This window comes from Eutrigla gurnardus (assembly GCF_963514095.1).
Source record: "Eutrigla gurnardus genome assembly, chromosome: 21".
Lineage (NCBI taxonomy): Eukaryota > Metazoa > Chordata > Actinopteri > Perciformes > Triglidae > Eutrigla > Eutrigla gurnardus.
Window position 1 is genome coordinate 1560479 of NC_139932.1, and position 21595 is coordinate 1582073.

Here is a 21595-nt window from a genome sequence, read left to right on the forward strand (position 1 = left end):
AACCGGATCACAGTCTCCTTCCTTCAGGTGCATTATGCTCCCGCTGTGATACACAGCTAGGAACCATTGTGGGCCAGCTCACGTCTTGGGCACTGGGGTTGCCATTGAGCAAGGCACTGACCGCCCCAAACCGCTTCCAATACAAGGAGGGGTTAAATGTATGATGAAATAAATGTGACTCACATTTAGACTTGAGATAAAGTACACCAAATGCTGCTTATTGATTTTGACAGTAGGACTGATGTTCTTCTGCCCCATTTGAAAATCATCTGTTCCGATCAGCATCCTGCAGCTCCAGACACCCTGCCGCACCTGAGCCAACCCAATCCCTCAGACTGAAACAGCTGACTGCTGACTACGACTGATGTGATCAGATTCAGGATGTCTTCTGTTTATCTCAGTGCTACTTTATGAACATGTTGCATTCAGACAGTGTTGGGAGGCGTGGCGGGGGGCGTGGCTGGGATGTCCTGCCTCGACCAACTCCAACAACCAATCAGAAACTGAGACAAGAAACAAAGAAGTTTTAATATAATATGATCTTATTAGCTAGGAACAGTGTTTGTGTTGACAGTCCCTAGTGGAGGTTGATACCAGCGCTCTGGACTAGGTCTGTCTGGGTCTGTGTTGGGGGTCTGGAGGCTGTCTGGAAGCCTGGTGGAGGGGAGTGGAACTGGCTGGTGGGGGTCGGGTAGTGAGCCCAACCAGTTCTGTGGGGGGGCTGCTGGCTCCCAAAGGAGACGTTTTGTGAGGCAGGTCTGGGCGGGGACTCCATCTCTGTGAGCAGCTGCAAAGACTTGAGCCAGTGTGGAGGATTGTCGTCTTGAAGGGAGTCCAGATCTCCACCGGAGGTTGGGATCCCTGCAGAGGATAAGGCAACAGGACACATTTTTATATTAATGATGCCTAAATGCTCTTCACCCAATGTTTGTGGTTCACTATTTGACATTACATGAAGTAAGATTTAGCATCTTCAGACTCAAAATCCATGCAGCAGAACCAGATATAGTCTTTTTTACTCTACACCACCTTCCTTCTTGTCAAAGCTGGCAACCACATCACCCACAATGGAACTCAGATGCTGACAATACAGTCAGAGGTGTGTTTGGCCTGAGATAAGGGGAACACCTGCAGATTGTTCTTCATTTTCAAACATGTAGTCTTCCTCAGACACTGTGGGCCGGTGTGGGCACGCCACGCATCACAACGGAACACTGGAGACAACGAGAAGACGAGCTGGCCAACTGACACGGACATCCGATTAATCTCAATATTCTTTCATGGATGAGTCACTCACATGAGTTTTACCCTCAAATCAAAGTTTTGTATTACGTTTTGGTTTATTTGATTGGATTACAAAATCATGTACAATAGCGCAATAGTGGGATGAGAATGTCACCCTGAAGGGGGATGTTTGGGTGTCTGGACCTGGGTGGGAAGGAATCAGCTGGTTGACTGGAGGCAATAGTGGACTGGAGGCGATATGATAGTTGACTGGAGGTGATAGTCGACTGGAGGTGATATTGGAATGGGCTGCACAAACATAGTCAGACCCAGACCTCTGTAACTTGTGCGATTTTGCCGTTTCTTAAATAAAGCTGATTTAAAACCAAATAGCCGCTCCTATCGCTTCAATTTGAACACACTACACTACCTTACAGAAGTAGGCTACAATATACCAGGCTGTTTACAAATCCTCAACTCTGTGATTTTTTAATACCATCATAAGTATGGATATTCCACTTTCTATGGCTGCATTGATGTGATGTGTTGTAGTGACCAGCAGACACCACCAGAGGTCAGTCTTGTACTGGTGGAACAAACAGCGGAGCTGAGAAAGATGCCGAGTAAATGTGACAAGACCAGTCTAGTGTACATATTCCTACTCTGGGGAAATGTCAGGAAGGTATGCCCAACTACACCAGCTAAGACTATTTCTATTATTGCATTTGTCTTTATTGAACCTATGTTCAAATACATTGAACAATCACAGTGCTGCTGGAAAAAGTAAGTGAACCCTGGATTTAAGAACTGGTCGAACATCCTTTGGCAGCAATAATCTCAACCAAGCCTTTCCGGTAGCTGCTCATCACACCTGCACAATGTTCAGGAGGAGTTTGGGACCGTTCTTCCTTCCAGAAGTGCTTAAGCTCAGCCACATTCTTAGGATGTCTGGTATGAGCGGCTCTCTTGAGGTCAACAATTCTTGATCAAAGGTCGTTGGAGATCTCTTTCTGGCAAGGCATGGTCTACATCAGCAGGGTGGAGCCGATCCCGGCTGTCATTGGGCGAAGGCAGGGTACACCCTGGACAGGTCGCCAGTCTATCACAGGGCCGACATGTAGAGACAGACGACCATTCACTCTCACATTCACACCTACGGGCAATTTAGAGTCATCGCTTCTTGTAAATAGCGAACTCAAAAAGTTTGAGTGTTGTTTTTAAAAGTCAAAGTAACTCTACATCTGGATCAAATACCCTTTCATTGATTGGACTTCAGGTTTCCGAAATCCTGACTCCAATTAGTTTGTTTGTGAGTCATAAGCCCAAGGGTTCACTTCCTTTTTCCAGCAGCACTGTGAATGTTTAATGGCTGTGTTCAATAAAGACATGAAACATTACAAGTGTGTGTGTGTGTGGTATTAGGTAAAGCACATTGTGTTTGTCTATACTTGTGATCAGGTCACATTTTATGACCAATTAATTTCAAAGGGTTCACATCCTTGTTCTTGCCACTGTACAGTACAGGTAAGTGAACCTTTTTTAATTTAATGGTTTTATGAATACATTTTTTCATAAAATGTGATCTGATCTTCATCTAAGTCAAGGGTATTGACAAATGTGTGTCTGAAATAATAACATGACATTTTTTGAACTTTCATGTCTGTTTTGAGCATAACAAAAAAAACTATAGTGTTTGTGGAAAAAGTATGTGAACCCTTGAGTTAATGACCTCAAAAAAGCTAATTGGAGCAGGTTTTAGCACACCTGGAGTCTTGTTAAAATGATACACTTGGAGGTGTGGACTACAGCTACTTTGACTGATAAAACCCCTCAAACTTTTGGAGTTTGTTCTGCGCAAGAATTATTAAGTGAAGCCTTATGAAGCACTGAGGCTTTCCTAGCAATTGTGTTGAAAAAGATTCAAAGCTTCAACGCTTCAGTGACGGTGACATCTGGTGGACAACTGAAGCCATAGCAACCTCTCAAGAGCACGACTGAAGCTCTGACACTGTTTCAATCCCATGTCAGCAATAAAAGTTTAGAAAAGACTGTGTGGTCATTTACGTGTTTTGTTCATTGATACTCGCCCATACTGTAAAACATCCCAGATTAAGCCAACGGATAAATCTAAATGATATGAAGGGTTAAATGTTGGTTAAGGGTTTATTTATTTGATCATTTGAACTCAGAAAGATCGTTTTTGTATTAAGTGTTTTACACCAGAGTCCAGATAATAGTTTGTCATAGGAGAAGTTGTATGGTCGAGGAGGAATGTTTATGCACAGAACAGACAGGTTTTTGGTCAAACCACTCAAATCTGTCAAACCTGTCAAGCTGTCATAGGCTCACATCGCATGAACACTACGAGCCAATGAAATGCACTGACACACACTATGAGCCAATGAAACGCCTCGAAACATTTCAAAGCAATGAAGCGCTTCTGTCACGTGACGCTGGTGTTTTTGATACAAGCTCCGACACAGAGGTTCGAACCACTCCGCTTCAGGAAGAGCGATACAAGCTCCAAAGCCTCGGTATCATTTGCCCATCACTGGAACTGGCTAACATCTCTGTTCATGAGTCTACAATACGTAAAACATTGAACAAGCAGGGTATCTACGGCAGGACACCACGAAGGAAGCCACTGCTTACTAAAAAGAACATTGCTGCACACAAGAAGTTTGCAAAAGAGCACATTGACACTCCACAGCGTTATTAGAAAAATGTTTTGTGGACTGATGAAACTCAGATTGAAATATTTGGAAAAAACACACAGCACTACATCTGTCGTAGAAAGGGCACAGCATATCATCATGAAAACATCATCCCAACTGTAAAGTACGGTGGAGGAAACATCATGATTTGGGCCTGCTTTGCTGCATCAGGGCCTGGCCAGCTTGGAATCATTGAGGGGAAAATGAATTCCCAAGTATATCAGACAATTCTTCAGAAAATTGTGAGAATGTCTGTACATCAGTTGAAACTGTGTAGAAGGTGGGTGATGCAACAGGACAATGACCAAAAACACCGGAGCAAGTCCATAAGAGAATGGCTTCAGAAAAACATAATCTGCCTTTTGGAGTGGCAAAGTCAGATTCCAGACCTCAACCCAATAGAGATGCTAGGATTGACTTGAAGAGGGCTTAACGCATGAGACGTCCAATGTGACAGAGCTAAAGCAGTTCTGCCAGGAAGAATGGGCTAAAATTCCTCCAACGATGTGCAGGTCTGATCCACAGCTACAGGAAGCGCCTGGTTGAGGTTATTGCTGCCAAGGGGGGGTCAACCAGTTATTCATTCTAAGGGTTCACTTTTCCCACTGCCATTTTGAATGTTGAATGTGTGTGTTCAATAAAGACATGAAAGATCAGATTTATTTTGTGTTATTATTTTAGACACATTATGTTTGTCACTACCCTTGACTTAGATGAAGATCAGATCACCTTTTATGACACATTTATTCAGAAAACAATGAAATTCCATAAGGTTCATATACTTTTTCTTGCCACTGTTTATTATATCTATATAGATGATCTCACTATAAAGCCAGTGTAACAGAAGGGCACCGGCACAGAACATCATTAACTCATATGTGATTGGAAAACTTGGAATATAATCTACAGCATCTACAAATCACATTTTCATTAACTGACGAATTGACCTTTGACCTCTATTGTTGCAATAGGGCAAATTCTGAATGCTTCTACAAATACCCCAATAACCAACTTCATAGAAACTACATGACATGAACAATAACATGTATTAGTAGATTTAACTGTGCCGTTTGTGTCTGAACCCTCATTTATGATCACTTGGAGTTCAGGGGAAACGTGAAAATAACAGCATGAAAGTTAGTGCCCTGAACATTCAGAGGAATGGAACCATCAAAGACCCTTGCGAGCCCCCAGGGGTCCTTGTGATGGAGGCTGGCAGCGGGCCTCCTGAACCAAACATGACAACACATTAAAGATGATGTCTGCTATGTTACTATGTTTTGGTGGTCATGTGGGGCGCGTAGAAGGTGGGAGGGAGGATTTAGTTAAGTTAAATTAAGTGACTTATTATTTAAATATAACCACTGTAAAAAAAAATGCACCTTCCCATTTTGCTCAGTATTTAATATTATTTAACATTGTCCCGGATCTGCCAGCATCTTATGTATATTGTGTATTATATGTGTTTTTAAATTGTGTATTGTACAGTTTTATTTTTTGTAGTCTGATGGTACCACTGCTGCTACGATGACCTATCTATCTATCTATCTATCTATCTATCTATCTATCTATCTATCTATCTATCTATCTATCTATCTATCTATCTATCTATCTATCTATCTATCTATCTATCTATCTGTCTTATATTTGCAATATGAATAGATTAGCCAATAAATATTCACATTCACTCTGCTGGACTCTCGGCCCCGTCTTCTTTCTTCTGTTCTTTGGTGCTTCTTTCTTTATGCATTGATCTATAGACGGCGGTAACTGTGCCATGCATGGTCTGTGGTCAATTTTCAAACTTAGAAAGAGTTGCACATTTTTGTCTAGCACTTTTGAGTCCCCGACTAGCTCCCCCTCCACTGATAGAATCTCTGGATCCCGCCATTAGTTCAGTTTGGTGCCCATGAGCAGAGCAGGATCTGGCCCCTACCTGTGATGATGGCTGGGTCCATCCATCTGGCTGTGTGAGGAACACTCCCAAGAAGCCCCGGTGCCCCTGCGTGGTTGAAGCTGGGTGGCGATGAGGAAGACGAGGAGTTGGGCAGTCCTCCAAAGTTGATGTTGAGTAACAGTGCTCTGAGGCCTTCTTGCCATTCTTTGACATCAACACTTTCTCCACAGCTGCTGTTTTCTGCATGGAGACATTCAAATACTACCTTTAAAAACAGCCCCAGTCCACAGCTGCTACCAAACACTGTGTCAGACCAACATTACTTCCTCCACTGCTAGAGGATATTAACCTGAAATACATTGAAACTAGAATTGTACACCACTGCCAACCAGTCAAGTAGTAGCTTACATCCATAAATCATCATCTTCATAATTTTATCCTAGACATTTGGGTGAAATTGTCAGTAAGCATATGTTTTCTTAATATATGGCCAAATCCTTGACTACCAAATTCTAGTCAGCTCAGCAAAGGGGCTTTGGAAATTTTCATCGTAGGCAGCAGAACCTGGTTTAGGTTTGTGAAGATTCTCCAGGCGTTTCAATTCTTGTAGGGTCGTTAATAATGAGTCATGTGACTCCTGGACTCCTTATGGAACAAGCCCTGCAGCCAGCTTTAGTTGGTCAGTGGGTGGAGGTTATATCGGGGACAGGTGTGCAGCATCAGTTGCCATGGTGATCTACCCGGTAAGGACCACTATCATAGGACTGAAAACACCGCTTGAGTTAAACCTCAAGTTACCTTGCTAAGCTCAAATCCTGCTTGGTGGTACAGGACCCAGTCTGATCTACTGAACCAGTCTTACCTGTGATGGGGATTCCTCCAAACCCAGTACTGTGATGTCCTGGCAGCACTGTCAAGTCCAAGAAGCTGCTGTGTGAAGTGGACGCTGTTAGACTGATTGTGTGGTTCAAACGCACCAAATCACTGCATGAGGAGGTGGAACCCATCCAGGATCCACAAGAAGCTGAGGAGGAGGATGAAGGGTGAGTGGGGAAGCTGCAGCAGCTATAGTCTCCCTTGTGGGGGTGCTGATGCAAGGGGTGGGAGGTTGAGAGGTGGTTCGGGAGAAGGAGCCCTCCTGATAGCCCAAGGCCTTTGTTTTGCAGGGGTCCTTGGGTTTGGTGGGAGAAGGTTCCAGGTGACAGGGAGGAGCCGAAGCTGTTTTCAACACGGCGTTCCTTCTCTATGAGGTCAGCCAGCGCCCGGCGAGTGATGTCAAATGGGTCGAAGCCCAAATCGTCCTCCTGCTGATGCTGCTGCTGCTGGGACGAGCCGAAGCCAAACGCTGCCTGCCAGTCTGTGGAAGAGGCCACGGGCATGGTATCTACACACACACACACACACACACACACACACACACACACACACACACAGTTAAAGATTTAGAAGACAATGTTATGATGAAGTTTATGATGTTATCTCATGCTCATCTATGTCTCATGAGTTGTTGACACCATTTTTACACATTTTGAGAATCTATAAAAATCCAACATTAAGAATCAGGCTGATTTAGTGTCTCAAATTTTAGAGTTATCTATCAAGTAGAGACGTCCGTCCTCTGAAAGTCCTCGGCCTTTAGTAAAGAAGTCCTCCTGTCAGGCCCACCTGAGGTGAAGAGGCTTTGGGGCTCTGGGGCAGGGGGCCAGTCAGCGTTGCTGTGTGGGGAGCTGGGGAAGCTGCTCAGTCCCCTGTGGACTGGATTTGGATGCCTGAAGTTACTGTTGTCAGAGAACAGAGACTGGGACTCTGCAGCAGCTGCCTCGAATGGGGAGTGAGCTGTGTGACCTGTGACACTGATGGGAACCACCAGGCCAAGAGGGGGCGATGGAGAGTCACTGCCTGGGAGCTGAAGGACAGGAAATAGGACTTCCATTATCCTTTATCAGGTCTGGTGCCGTCATAGTTTCATCCTAACACATACATTACATTACACTACTCACAAAAAGCTAGGGATATTCAGCTTTTGGGTGAAATTTCATGATGAACCTAAAATAATAATAATAATAATAATAAAGGATTGGATTTGTATGGCACTTTTTTCAGGAGACTCAAAGCGCTCTGACAGGGTTCCAGGTTCCATTCATTCACACACAGTCATACCGGTAGTGTTAAACTACGATAGTAGCCACCGCTGCCCTGGGGCAGACTGGTGGAAGCGTGGCTGCCATTCTGCGCCTACGGACCCTCTGACCACCACCTCAAACATACAGCAGTCATACACATTCAAACGAGGCAGGTAGGGATGCACGATATTATCGGCAAGGTATCGGTATCGGCCGATATCAACGTTAAAATGTATTATTGGATATCGGATAGCATGCCGATATATTAAACCGATAAATAAAGACAGCTGCTTCTTTGATTTAATCAGATTAAACGCCCGAGGGCGCGAGGATTGCGTGTGCAGCGCTACGTGACACGTCACCTACTTCAACTTGCAGCAGAGCAAGGGAGAAGTTCGAAATGTCGGCGGTGTGTACGTTTTTTAAGGTGTCGGAAACAGATAGAAAAGTTTGTATTTGCAATGATTGTTCAGCGTCGGTGACGGAGTGGGAATTTCACGACGGCCCGCACGCCAAGGTGGCCTTTGTGTCCCTGTCCAAGTTCTATGTAAAAAGCACCTGTGCTGTGGGCTTAATTACCACCACCCAAGTGGAGCTGAGCGAGCAGGCAGTGAAAGCACACAGCGGTATTTGTATTATTCCGCTCCGGCGTCTGCACATATTTCGAGTCAACACGAGCGGCATTTTTATGATAAAAGTACCGGTCCAGTTCCGCTCTGGTCTCGCTCACACCCACGAGTCTGAAGCCCAAGCCCGACCCAGAATCCCGCTGTGTCCTACACAGTCATCAACAGTACTTTCAGTCACAAAATGGCTTGATAGCTGGGTTGAACACTGAACGATAATGAGAGGGACTACCTATCGATTAGTCTACATCATGTCCACATTGCCTACCCGTGTATGTGCACGTGCATCTTTATATATATATATATATATATATATATATATACACTCAACAAAAATATAAACGCAACACTTTTGTTTTTGCTCCCATTTTTCATGAGATGGACTTAAAGATCTAAAATTCATTCCAGATACACAATATTACCATTTCTCTCAAACATGATTAGTGCACAGGTGTGCCTTAGACTGTCCACTGGCCTTTTATTGTGGGCAGTATAAGGTACACCTGTGCACTAATCATGATGTCAGATCAGCATCTTGATGTGGCGCACCTGTGAGGTGGGATGGATTATCTCAGCAAAGCAGAAGTGCTCACTATCACACATTTAGACAGATTTGTGAACAATGTTTGAGAGAAATGGTAATATTGTGTATCTGGAATGAATTTTAGATCTTTAAGTCCATCTCATGAAAAATGGGAGCAAAAACAAAAGTGTTGCGTTTATATTTTTGTTGAGTGTATATATATATATATATATATATATATATATATATATATAAAGATCCAATGTAATATTAACTTGATATTGGTATTAAAAATATTTTAATACATAATTCATGTTTTGTTATGAATTAGGATGTTATGGTATTAATCTGAAAGGTAAAACTATCTCTTTTTACTCAATGGCCTTTATGCCCTGTAATGTGGCCTTAGTGCCCCTAAAAAAAGGAAAGTGAAGGCCAAATGGCCTTGCCCCTAAAATAACGAAATTCCAACCCTGGTCGGTGATGCGAGGAGGAGCCAAGACACATTCTTTTAACACCACAAACTTAATTGTCCATTTGAAGAACCGTCATCCAGAACGTTACAAAAAGTTTATATATATGAATATATATATATATATATATATATATATATATATATATATATATCGGTATCGATATCGGTTATCAGCCAAATGAGTTGTAAGATATCGGCATATCGGATATCGGCAAAAAATCCAATATCGTGCATTCCTAGAGGCAAACTGGGTGAAGTGTCTTGCCCAAGGACACAACGACCATGACACAGTGACAAGGGCAGGGATCGAACCGCCAACCCTCCGAACACTGGCCAACCCGCTCTACCAACTGAGCCACAGTAAAATGCACTTTAACCTTTACAGGTGAACTTAATTTGACCTTGTCTAAAAGTTTGAATGCACATGTCCAACTGTTCAATGTTTCAGTACTTTTTGCACAACTTGCTGTTCTGTAACACAGAGCTGAACAGCAAAATTCAGAACAGTTGTTTGATCCTTGAATCGACCAATCAATGTCCTGGTTCAATTAGAATCAATATTTAAACAGCCGTCTTCATCATGCTGTTCACATGTTGACATCATGAGACCAAGACGACACCTAACAAGTGATCAACAGCACCTCGCCGTGCGAGGCTTCAAACAGGATGTTGTCAGAGGGAAGTGGCCAATGAGCTTAGAGTCACAGAGTGTCATCAGCAGGTTGCTACGGAGACACAGACACTGGAAGAGTCACAGAAAGCAGAGATGTAGACGTCCTTTGGTCACATGACAAGTTATTGAGACATTGACATGTTTTGTTGTGGTATACCCACCACTCTTGCTGGCTTTTGTTTCAATAAATAGTTTGAGATGAGGACATCACCATTGCATGCTTCTACTTAAATGCCCTACTTTCATGATCATACCTGCAAACTCATGAGGGTTGAAAAAGGTGACAAACTAAATCGTTATAGGGGGGTCTGGCTGGCGGATTTAACAAGCTCAAAGCGTAGATCCGAAGAAGATAAAACACTGCTAGTTGCTCGTACGAGGCCGCCGTTATACGCATCTAGGGCTGGGCGATATGGACCAAAAACCTCATCTTGATATTTTTTAACTGAATGGCGATACTCCCGATTTCCCATAAAGAAATAACAAAAACAAAATTAGAACTAACATGTGCCAAATGTAACACAGGCACTTTTATTAACAGACTGCACAATATCAACATGTACTTGCTTTTTATATAACAATACATAATAATTGAATAACCCAGTTTTTAGAGGAACTTAATCCAATCCAAGCACCTGAAAATTTGACAGCGGGTTTAAGCAAGCCAAATATCCCTAACTTTTTGTGAGTAGGGTATGAGCAAAACATGTGCAGACTGATCATTCTGACAGGGACGAGAAATCCTAACACAGTTGGTTTCATGCATACGATCAAGAATCAGTAAGATCATCAAGATCAGTACGTATAACAACCGTGACTTTGGACACTTTCAATTGGAAGCTCCTGCTTTAGTAATTCTTGGTCTTACCAGCTGTGAGGTTCCACCATTGCCTACACTGAGGATGTCTGTCAGTTTGCTACTGGAGCTGTAAAAGAAATGGAGAACAACAGTCATTCTACCCACCAGAAGACTGAGGAGGGTTCCAACCAGATCTGGGTGTTTCAGCGGCAGAACACTGGCACTGTAATTGTCACACAACAGCAGGTAATGAAAAACAGCAGAGTCTCAACAACACATCACTGATTCCATCAGGGGTGTCTCAGAGGTAAAGCAAGGGGTTCGATTCCCGACGCCTCCAGTCTGCATGCCAAAGTGCTCTTGGGCACTGAAGGCATTCAATTCAATTCAATTTTATTTATAGTGTCATATCACAACAGAAGTAATCTCAGGACACTTAACACATTGAGCAGGACTAGAATACGCTCATGATTTCCAGAGTTAATACAATTTCAAAGTCCCAACACCACCAAGGGGGAAGCGTTACAGCCGACAGTGGCGAGAAAAAACTGCCTTAATAGGCTTTTAGGCAGAAATCTGGTGCAGCCCAACCTTGGGTTCCAACTACATGTGTGTGAATGTAGACTGAATGCAGTGTGAAGCGCCTTGAGTGGACAGAAAGACTAGCTATAGAAATGCAGGTCCAGGCAGGTCAGCCTGGCTTAGTGGGGTGTCAAAGGGAAACCGGAGTTTAGAAGGTGTCCACTTGTACTTTTATACATTCTAGTGAATTTATCCAGATCGAGGGTTGAGTTGGCATTAGCTGGGAAGGAGGTGAAATTAGGAATAAAGGGCTAATCTAAATATTTATTTGGAATAAAATGAAATGATAATTTGTGAGTAGTGAGTGACTTTAAATGACCCATAAGTAATTTAAAGTAATTGACTTTGAAAATGGATCAATAACATAGTTGGTTAATACAGCCTTTATGTGACGCGGGCCATTTACCATTTACGCAGGAAGCAGTGAAATGACGGATCCACCTTGTGTACAGTTGTGTAGTTCTAGTTTACCTAGCGATGTTGTGGTGTGAGGAGAAGGGGGGGAGGGCCGGTACAGGGTCAAGGCTGAGTTCAGGTTCAGGCCCCTCAGGGGCCATGTGTTCAGAGTCTGAGGCATCCAATGGTGGACTCTTCCTGTGGTCTGATGACAGACTGTTGGTCGCCCTCCCATCTTTACTGCAGCTGTTTGACCTGAGAGATCAATATGAAACTTTGCATTTACATGATATCTTCATAACAAAGCATAAAGTCCCACTAACCCATTTATACCGGATGCTGCGCAGCGCAACATTGCCCCTCCCGCCGGTTGCCAACTCATTGCAGCACTGCCGACTCATCGCCATCCCCATGACGCATGCAGCATGTGGTGCACTGTCATTGGTTCAAGTGCACATGTGGTGGTTCCCGTTGATACTCCAAAACCACGCGACCAACAAAACGTTCGATTCGTCGACAACAACGCCAATCAATCAGGCATACACGTGCGCTTGTTTAAAATATATGCCTGATTGATTGACATCATTTTCGACGAACCACACGACACCCCGTCGGTCAGGTGGTTCCAAAATATCAACAAGACCCACCACATGTGCACCTGAACCAATGACAGTGCACCACATGCTGCATGTGCCATGAAAATGACTACGAATCAACAATGCTGCGCCATGCAGCAACCGGTACAAATGGGCTTATACAGAAACTCATGTCATGATGTTGTGCACTGGTTTTGACGTTGAAAACAACCAGGGAATGGATCTGTGATTTAGAAAGCTATGAGATATGGTGCTGTGTAGAGAGGAAATGAGGACAAGTGTGTGAAAGGATTGGTGAGACACAGAGACACTGCTGATAGAACACCTCTGTAGGAAGGCTGGGTTCATCTTGTACAGGCCTTCTAGTAGTTTCTGCTCGTACTCCTGATGCTTTCCTGCCTGGAAGCAAAAGAACAGATTAGCCAGAGCTGTCTCCAAATACACACCGATCCATTCGTGATGATGCTACTGCATTGGTATAGTATGAGGGCTGGAAGAGGAAATATACAGTATGTATTTTCATGGTGTATACTATACACACTACATGCCTTAGCTAGAAATGTTGTATATTAATGTAGTAGTAGTATAGAAGTGGTAGTAGTAGTATTAACAGTAGTAGTTTTATAGTAGTATTAGTATTAACAGTAGTAGTTGTATAGTAGTAGTAGTATTAACAGTAGTAGTTGTATAGTAGTAGTAGTATTAACAGTAGTAGTTATATAGTAGTAGTAGTATTAACAGTAGTAGTAGTAGGCAACACTATCTCCCCCTGTCCCCAGGCCCGCAACCGTGGCGTGATTTTAGACTCCCCCTTCTCCATATAGTTAAAAACCTCCTTCTTTCATCTCTGCAATATTGCCAAACTCAGACCCTCTCTCACACCCCTCGCTGCTGAAAGACTCATTCACGCCTTCATTTCCTCCTGACTGGATTATTGTAATTCCCTCCTCCATGGCATCAGCTCCAGCTCCATCAACCGACTCCAACTGGTCCACCCGCACCAAAACCTGGCAGCACGTCACCCCAGTCCTAATGAACCTCCACTGACTTCCCATCTCCCACCGCATCACCTACAAAATCCTGGTCCTCACCTACAAAGCACTCCACCATCTGGCCCCCACCATCTCACTGACCCCCGCCCCCCAACATACCCTCTCGGCCCCTCAGATCCACATCAGTCGGTCTCCTCTGCATCCATAAATCCAACCTCCGCGGCTTTGGGGAAAGAGCCTTCTCCAGGGCAGCTCCCAGGCTCTGGAACTCCCTACCCCAACCCATCCTTGAGTCCCTCACCATATTCCAGTCCTGCCTCATGACCCATCTCTTCTCCTCTGCCTACCACGAGCCCCCTGCCCCCTCCCTCATTAACACTGAATGTTGCTCTGTTTAGGCTTTGTCTTATTTTCTGTTTTCGGTTTGTTTGTTTTTTAGTTAGTTTTTCCTTCTGTAAAGTGTCTTTGTATTCAGAAAAGCGCTATACAAATTCAATGTATTATTATTATTACAGATCAATAACCAGTACACATTAGCACATAAATGGAGTTCGTGTTCCAGGGATATTCTGAGCCTCGGTTCTTTCAAACCTTGCAATGTAAAACAGAGATAAAGAGCATGTTTTCTTTGATTTTTGGATCATGCCTCTTTCATTCGGGGAAGTATTGTACTGCAATGGAGAAGGTGATTTAACCATAGTCCAGCTCTACACCATGGATGGAGTTCCATTAGCTACTTGCAGTTCCCGTTTGCTCCAAAGATGTACACATATCACCTGGATGACTGAAGTTAGGGAGCTTATGATTAGTATTATATTCGTTGATGAACATTTACTCATAAACACACTGGAAAAGGTTGGTTGTGCCGATTCCAGCAAAATGTGAATGACAACTGTGTTAGGACGCTGGGAAAAAGGTCTGCAATTGTTCACACAAACTGCATCAATTGAGTTTCGAGAGTAAAGTTCAGTGGTGTGTAAAGTGTACCTGCATCTCCTCTTTTATAAAACTGGCAGCTTCATCTCCCAGCTCGTGGAGATACATACAGTCTGCTTTGGGGCACTGCATGCTCTTTAAAAAGGAACTGCAGTATTTGGTTGTTCCTAAAGAAGCCTGCAAAACACAGAATACATTCTATTCTTTAATAACTCAACCTTCAGCTCGTCATTGACAGAAAGGTCCTAGATATCTCTCTCGAGCTCACCTTCAGTGTTCGGCCATCGACCACTGCATTGTTGACACACTGGATTGCTCTGAGAGCATCTTCACAACGCATATATGTGACATAGGCGCTTGCACTGGGCCCCTGGGAGAAACAACAACAACACAGGGACCAGGCTCACGGTAAGAAGGAGTTGCATCAAGACTTTACACTCAACTCTGATCTGCTGTTGGCTAGGGCTGTTGGAATGAAATAAGGGAATCAAATATAATTTGAATAGTAGAAAAATCTAAACTAATCAAATGCTGAAATTACTATTCTATTTTTTAATTCTTTTTTTGTGGTTGTTTTACTTTCTTAATTATTACTTATCGAGAAAGCTGTCACCTGTTGGTAACTCAACATAGTTATTGGTAAGTTATTTTGGAGCGCCCTCTAGTGGACAGGGAGTAAAACAAGCACATTGCCGATAATGGCATTGACAACGTATAAGCGTAGTGTAGTTAATGTTAATAATAGGCTGAATTTGAGCATTCCAATTTTGAATATAATTTGAATATTGAAAAAAAAAATGGAATTAAATTTGAATAGAATTATAAAGGAACATTGACAGCTCTAATGTGGAGGTCTCACCTGGGAGCCAGCGTATGATGTGCTGTTGTTGATCACCACTTTGTGAATCTTCCCAAACTTCCCAAAATATTCTGGCCTCTTTAAAACCTGTTAAACAGAGAGACAAACCATTTAATGTTGTGAGGGAATTTCCTCTATACCTGATTCCCTCAGGAGATTAATTCATGTCATTTTATGAATAGGTTCACTAGAGGTGTAACGATTCATTGGATTAATCGATGAATCGATTGTCAGTCCTACCTATTCAACTAAATCTATCTGCTAAAATAAATAAATAGAATGAATCGTTTTGGCTTCACCAATAACCGATATAAATGCGTTTAATCGGATGAATCGTGATTCTGACTTATGATTAATGTTTTAATACGTTTAAGACACAGAGCATGTAGTCTACTGAAAATGTAAAAAAATAACTGAGCATTACATTTTTGTATTCAGCATAAAATATTATGCAGGACTACTTTTTTTATAGAATAAATATGTTTAATAAGTAATTCTGTGGTCTGTTTATTTTTTAGTCTCACTCGCATTATTGCATGTTTATTTCATGGATATAGAATTTTGGTTACAAGTTACTGAATTGAATCGTGGTTTACAGAATCAAATCGAATGGAATCGTGACAAAAATAAAAAATGTCCTTGAATCGAATCGCCAACTACTGTATCTTTAATCGAATCAAAGTGAAGCCAAAGATTCACACCCCAAAGGTTGACATTTAATCTAAGTTATTACGTGTCTGCTTCTCGAGGCGAGGCAACGTCACAAACAACAAACACGAAGTTCTTCCCTTTAACCTCGACATAATACAGACGCCGTGGCGGCGTTTTTATGCTTCCCCAGGAGGGACAGGAGGCAGACTTGGGGTTGGGGAACTTTTGCTTGTCATGTAGGAGTGATACTCCCACAACGAAAAGGCAGCGTGGAAGGGGCTATAGACGGTAAACGTCATGTGTAGTGTGAATGTGTGCTGCATCAATGTTTTCGGTCTCTATAGCTTCTTCTACCCTGCCTATCACTGTTTTTTTCGCACCAGTCAGTGTAAAAGAGACGGAGAGGGGTGTCAGAATGTTCCTCCTCTGAGACGCAAGCGGAGGTCATCACAGAGGAGCAACGAAGTGAGCCGGCCAGTCGGTGACATTTTGAAGACATGCAACATGCGAGACGAACCACCGGAGGATTTAACGAGCTGATAATGTGGATCTGCAGAAGATAGAAAGCCGGCAGTTGCTGCCGTTGTTTCACCAACATTTACATTTACATTTATGTCATTTACCAGATGCCTTTGTCCAAAGCTACTTACAATAAGTACATTTGTCAAAAGAAAGAAACCACAACATATCGTTGCAGATAAAGTAAGATCTAAAAAGTAGAAACAAGTGTTAGAACAACAGTGCCTGACTCTGGTGTCCTGACATCGGTCGGGAGTTCGTTCCACCACTGAGGCGCCAGAACAGAGAAGAGTCTGGACTTTGCTGAGCGACATTTGTTTGATTTCAGCGATGGTGGTACCAGCCGGCCAGCTGAAGTAGAGGAGTGAAGTGCTCGCTTTGGGGCGTGTGGTTTGACCAGTGTTTGAAGGTAGATGGGTGCCGTTCCATTGATGGCCTTGAAGGCCAGTGCCATCGTCTTGAATTGGATGCGTGCTGCAACAGGGAGCCAGTGGAGGTCACCGAGGAGGGGGGTCACATGGGAGAATTTGGTAGATTGAAGACAAGGCGTGCTGCAGCGTTCTGGAATACGCTGCAATGGTATAGTCGCCATATTTATGATGCACAGCAACTTTGCTTACAGTTGAAGAGTTGTGTTCATATGCGAGACTAGCAAAAGTTCACCTTCCATAGTTATTTTGCTGCGCTACAGCTAATTGTTTTTCCGGTGCATACGTCACACCACCGTCACCGCTGCAATGGCGCCACAGCCTCTCTTGTTCCACATAGCCGGGAATGCCATTTTAGGTACTTAACTGGTATGGAATTTTTCGAATGTCTTCTCAGAGGGTTCAACATATTCATCAGCAAAATCTGAAGACCTGCTCAATGACAACTGTGAAGATGTTGGGTCTTAATGTATATCAGTATATCACTGATATGCTCCCACTACATAAGCCTTCTAGACCACTAATATCTGCTGAGACCAATCTGTTTGTGATTCCCAGAGTGAACTCAAATCACAGGAGAGCATCATTTAGTCACTATGCAACAAATAGCTGGAGTGAACTTCCTGAACTTCCAACTCTGACCACTTTTAAAACTAGACTGGAAACTTTTATGTTCACCATAGCTTTCTGCTAAATCTTTTAATGTCTGCACTGTTTCTTTAATTATGTTTTTATTCTCCTTGTCTTTCTGTAATGCATTTTCATTGTGCCTTTATTTTCTCTTAATTCTTCTATTTTTTCACTTTATTGTACGACATGTTATGATGTGAAGCACTTTGAGTCTGCCTTGTGTATGAAATGTGCTATACAAATAAAGTTGCCTTGCCTTGCCTAATGTCGCCCTGACACTGCCTGTGGTAAGCAATCTGTCCCAACTTCACATGCTGGAGAACCTAGGCCTAAAAGGCATCTACACACTCATTGTGAGCTATGGTCATAGCGCCACCTATGGACAACCGGAAGTCAGTGTGTGTTGTGGGCTGTCAAAATTACTCAAAAATGACGTTCGAATATTCCCTTTAAAAAAACACATATTCGAACATATTCAAATTTCTAGTTGCGCATTAGGCACGTCAATAACAGGACAAACTAATACGAGACATGACTAACTGTATAGGTAATTTATTTTAAGTTTAAACATATTTAACAACATATTACCTTCACAAAAATAAGTAAACGAACTAATGGCCAAGACTGCAGACCTTGGCCGTTCTCTCTCCCCCCTCGCCCTCCCCCCCCCCCCCCCCCCCCCCCCGCATCCTCACGCTCACTGCGCATAGCGGTTTAAATGAACGACAACAATAAACAAATGCTGAGTGCTGATCAAGAATTTTGCGCAAGCAATTTGAGGTTGTGATTCTTGTCCCAAATATGGCAGGCTTCATTTAGTGATTGAAACAAATATTATTAACATTAATTGAAGTTTTACAGTATAGAACCGATATTCCCTGACCTCAGGCGTGCGCCCACCCGCCAAGCAGACAGTCGCGCCGCTGCTGCCGCTGTTGTTTCTTTTACATATGATTCGAATATTAATTTTCACATTTGAAATTCTATTTTTAACAACTATTCGAATATATATTCGAATTTAGAATATTTGTTGACAGCCCTAGTGCGTGTGTGTGGTCTCACCTCAGGATCAGCCAGCCTCTGAGACAGCCCCACGACGAAAACCAGGTTTCTCTGGACTACTCGGACGCTGGCCAGATGCTTTCTGTTCTCTGTGATCTTCTGCTTCTTCTCCGTCTGCTTCTGCTTCTTCTCATTCTTGATCCTCTGCAGCTCCTCCTGTGACAGCGGCTTGTACACTGCTGGGTCTTCTGGGTAGGGCTGCACAACACACACAGTGTACCACTGATATATAATCTGTGCAGTACAATTCTCCCAGGAACTACTGTTGAGCCGATCAGAGGCTATGTTCAGACTGCATGTGCATTTACAGACAGAGGAGTGACACTTATCTGTAAATACTGTAAATCCTCTAATATGGGCCCGGGCCTTTATTTACTCAAGCGTTTAGCGGCCTAGGCCTTTATTGGAAGGAGGCCAGAATTAGAGACAGGCCCCTATTTCTATTTTAGCAAAATGGACTACCTGTAGAATGAATAAAAACAAGATTTTGTGTCTATTTGAACCTATAAAATACTAGGTGCTCCACAGCTGCCATATTACGGTAAACAACGTTTACCACTTGCCAGTATTGCACGCTTGGTGGGCTGCCACTAGGAGGATGATTGACAGGCGCTCACCTTCATACAATCACGCGCACACTTCATGGCTGCATCTGATTGGATGATCACTGTAACTGTCTGAGAGACAGCTTCTGTTTATATTTTATTAATGTTTTGTAAGTATGTAAAAGATAACTTTATTTTGAAATCCAGATAGTTTTGTGTAAACTGTGTCAAGAGTTTGAGGGGTCACATGACCAGTTTGGTTGGGTACTGGCATCTTGGGATGTAAGCTAGGTAGGCGGGAGAGACCCATCATGGCGAAAGAGAAGAAACGCACAGTCACAACTGTAATTATTCTGCACGGTTCGAGAGGCGCACACGGTAATTTTATGTGCATTTTAATTTAATTTGATTCCATATTTGTGTGAGATATTTTAGTGCACTTGTACTGTATGTTTAAAAGATTTAAGATTGCCGTACGCACGTGTATAGGCCTGTCTGATAATTGACGCCTTATTAAGAGATTTTGAAACGGCTGGACTTGTTTAAATGTTAGTCTTTGTTTTATTTTATAGTTTTCACGGTGTCTGCTAAGGAGCAGAGAGAAAAATAAACCTAAAAAGACAGCTGTATGAATCGTGGCCTTTATTTCGTCGGATCGGCGGCTACAGTGAAAACGTAAGGCCATACGGAGGAGCAGCGAGTGCCGTTAAGAGAGAGGGAGAGAGCAACGGGATCGCTGTGGCCACGTGTGACCGGAGAAAGCGGCGAAGAGAACTGCCGATTCAGAGGAAGAGAGGATCGTTTCTGACACCTGTTGGACAGTTGGACAGTGTCGCAACTACACCACCAGAGGGCAGCACCAGCGCAGGCTCTCGCTCTGCAACTATTCTCTATGCTTCGGAGTGCAGCTTCAGCACCGTCTATCGACACTCGCTGCGACAAGGCTTACATACCGTAAATCCTCTAATATAGACAATGGGAAGCATGTAAATAACGCTGCCCGTGGACACTTGCCCCGGCCTCCATTAGAGACCGGCCCTTATTTACCTCCGCCGACAGCAAGACCGGCCAATGTTAGAGACCTGGCCAATAATAGATTACAGGCCTATATTAGAGAATTTACGGTACACAATTGAATAATAAAAGAGTTGACTATTTTCTTACCATCTGTATTCTTTTGCTTGCTGGGTGACTATTAGACTATAAGACTGGCATGAATGGTTTAGTTTCACTTAATGTCAGGAACTCCTCCACTGCTTTGGTGCATGCACTTTGCCAGGCTACACAGGCTTTAAAGAAGATGGGGGTCTACCTTTCTGCAGGCGGGACAGAGACCGGTCTCGTCCGTCCGGATTCGATGCCAACAGAAGCGGCAGATCTGATATCCACAGGTGCAGGGGAAGAAGTTGACATCATCGATCTCCAGCAGTTCCATACACAGTGGGCACTCCATGGGGTTGTCCTTCACCTCAGGCTTCTGGGACATCCTACGAGGACACACTAGTGGACTGGAATGCTTTCACAGGGACAGGAGGAACTGTGGGAACGGGAACAGAGATAAACCGGGGTTGAGTTCCGTCCTGAGGACAAATCAACCAGATGAAGTCCTGCTACTAGCAGCTGCTAGACATTGACCATGAGAGTGCTGAATGAAACAAACGACATACAACAGTTCATTCTCACCAGTCTTTAATAAAGATGTCAAATCAATTATACGTCAGCTTAATAATGAAAATGCGACAAAGAAAATATCTGCTACTTCACTGCATTTGAATCTCAAGTATTATCAGTTACCGTGTCCTCCCTCAGTTCCTGGTATACAAGACCGTAGTGGTTCTTCATAGAGCCCTCAAAAATTAATCATGCAAGTCACTGGTTTCTTGTTCATCCGTTCTCTCCCTCCAGTTTTTCTGGAGCTTAGAGCCGATTACCACCATAGGTCCAGCCACCTGTACTGAAGTCTTGGGTTGTGGGTCTCTTAAACCACACAAACGTCAGCTTGTTCATCATCTTTCATTTCAGAGATGGAAAAAAATCTGTCTCCACTCCAACTTCAACAGCTCGATCCCCTCTCACTACAACAGTGTACGTTTAGAGTATGACATCACTTTACTGTAATGCAGCCTTTAAAATGCCCCTTCATGATGTCCAAAATGATGCTATGTAGTCTAACACCATGATATCAATATCATATTGATATATTGTCCAGCCCAGTCTGTTTATGTGTGTAGTGATATTTCCCCCCCACCAGCATACAGAGAAGAAGAAATACCACGGTCTGAGCCAATCAGAGGCAAAGTAGGGGCGGGCCTTTGCCTCTGATTGGCTCTGACCACGGTATTCTT

The 21595-nt window shown here is 43.2% G+C and overlaps 1 protein-coding gene across 1 annotated transcript in view; it reads right to left on the reverse strand.

The window, feature by feature from the left end:
- Window positions 1–509: 509 nt before the first annotated feature.
- The window catches only part of cnot4b (CCR4-NOT transcription complex, subunit 4b), a 32720-nt gene continuing 11634 nt past the window's right edge, over window positions 510–21595 (reverse strand). The window contains exons 2-13 of the mRNA XM_084038502.1: window positions 20563–20787; window positions 18706–18903; window positions 15416–15502; window positions 14825–14926; window positions 14608–14733; window positions 12954–13027; window positions 12108–12287; window positions 11124–11181; window positions 7501–7741; window positions 6698–7219; window positions 5875–6075; window positions 510–861 (exon numbers count right to left, since the gene is read on the reverse strand). Of these exons, the coding sequence (XP_083894628.1) occupies window positions 578–861; window positions 5875–6075; window positions 6698–7219; window positions 7501–7741; window positions 11124–11181; window positions 12108–12287; window positions 12954–13027; window positions 14608–14733; window positions 14825–14926; window positions 15416–15502; window positions 18706–18903; window positions 20563–20736 (2247 nt within the window). The 5' untranslated portion in view covers window positions 20737–20787 and the 3' untranslated portion in view covers window positions 510–577. The remainder of the gene's footprint in view (window positions 862–5874; window positions 6076–6697; window positions 7220–7500; window positions 7742–11123; window positions 11182–12107; window positions 12288–12953; window positions 13028–14607; window positions 14734–14824; window positions 14927–15415; window positions 15503–18705; window positions 18904–20562; window positions 20788–21595) is intronic.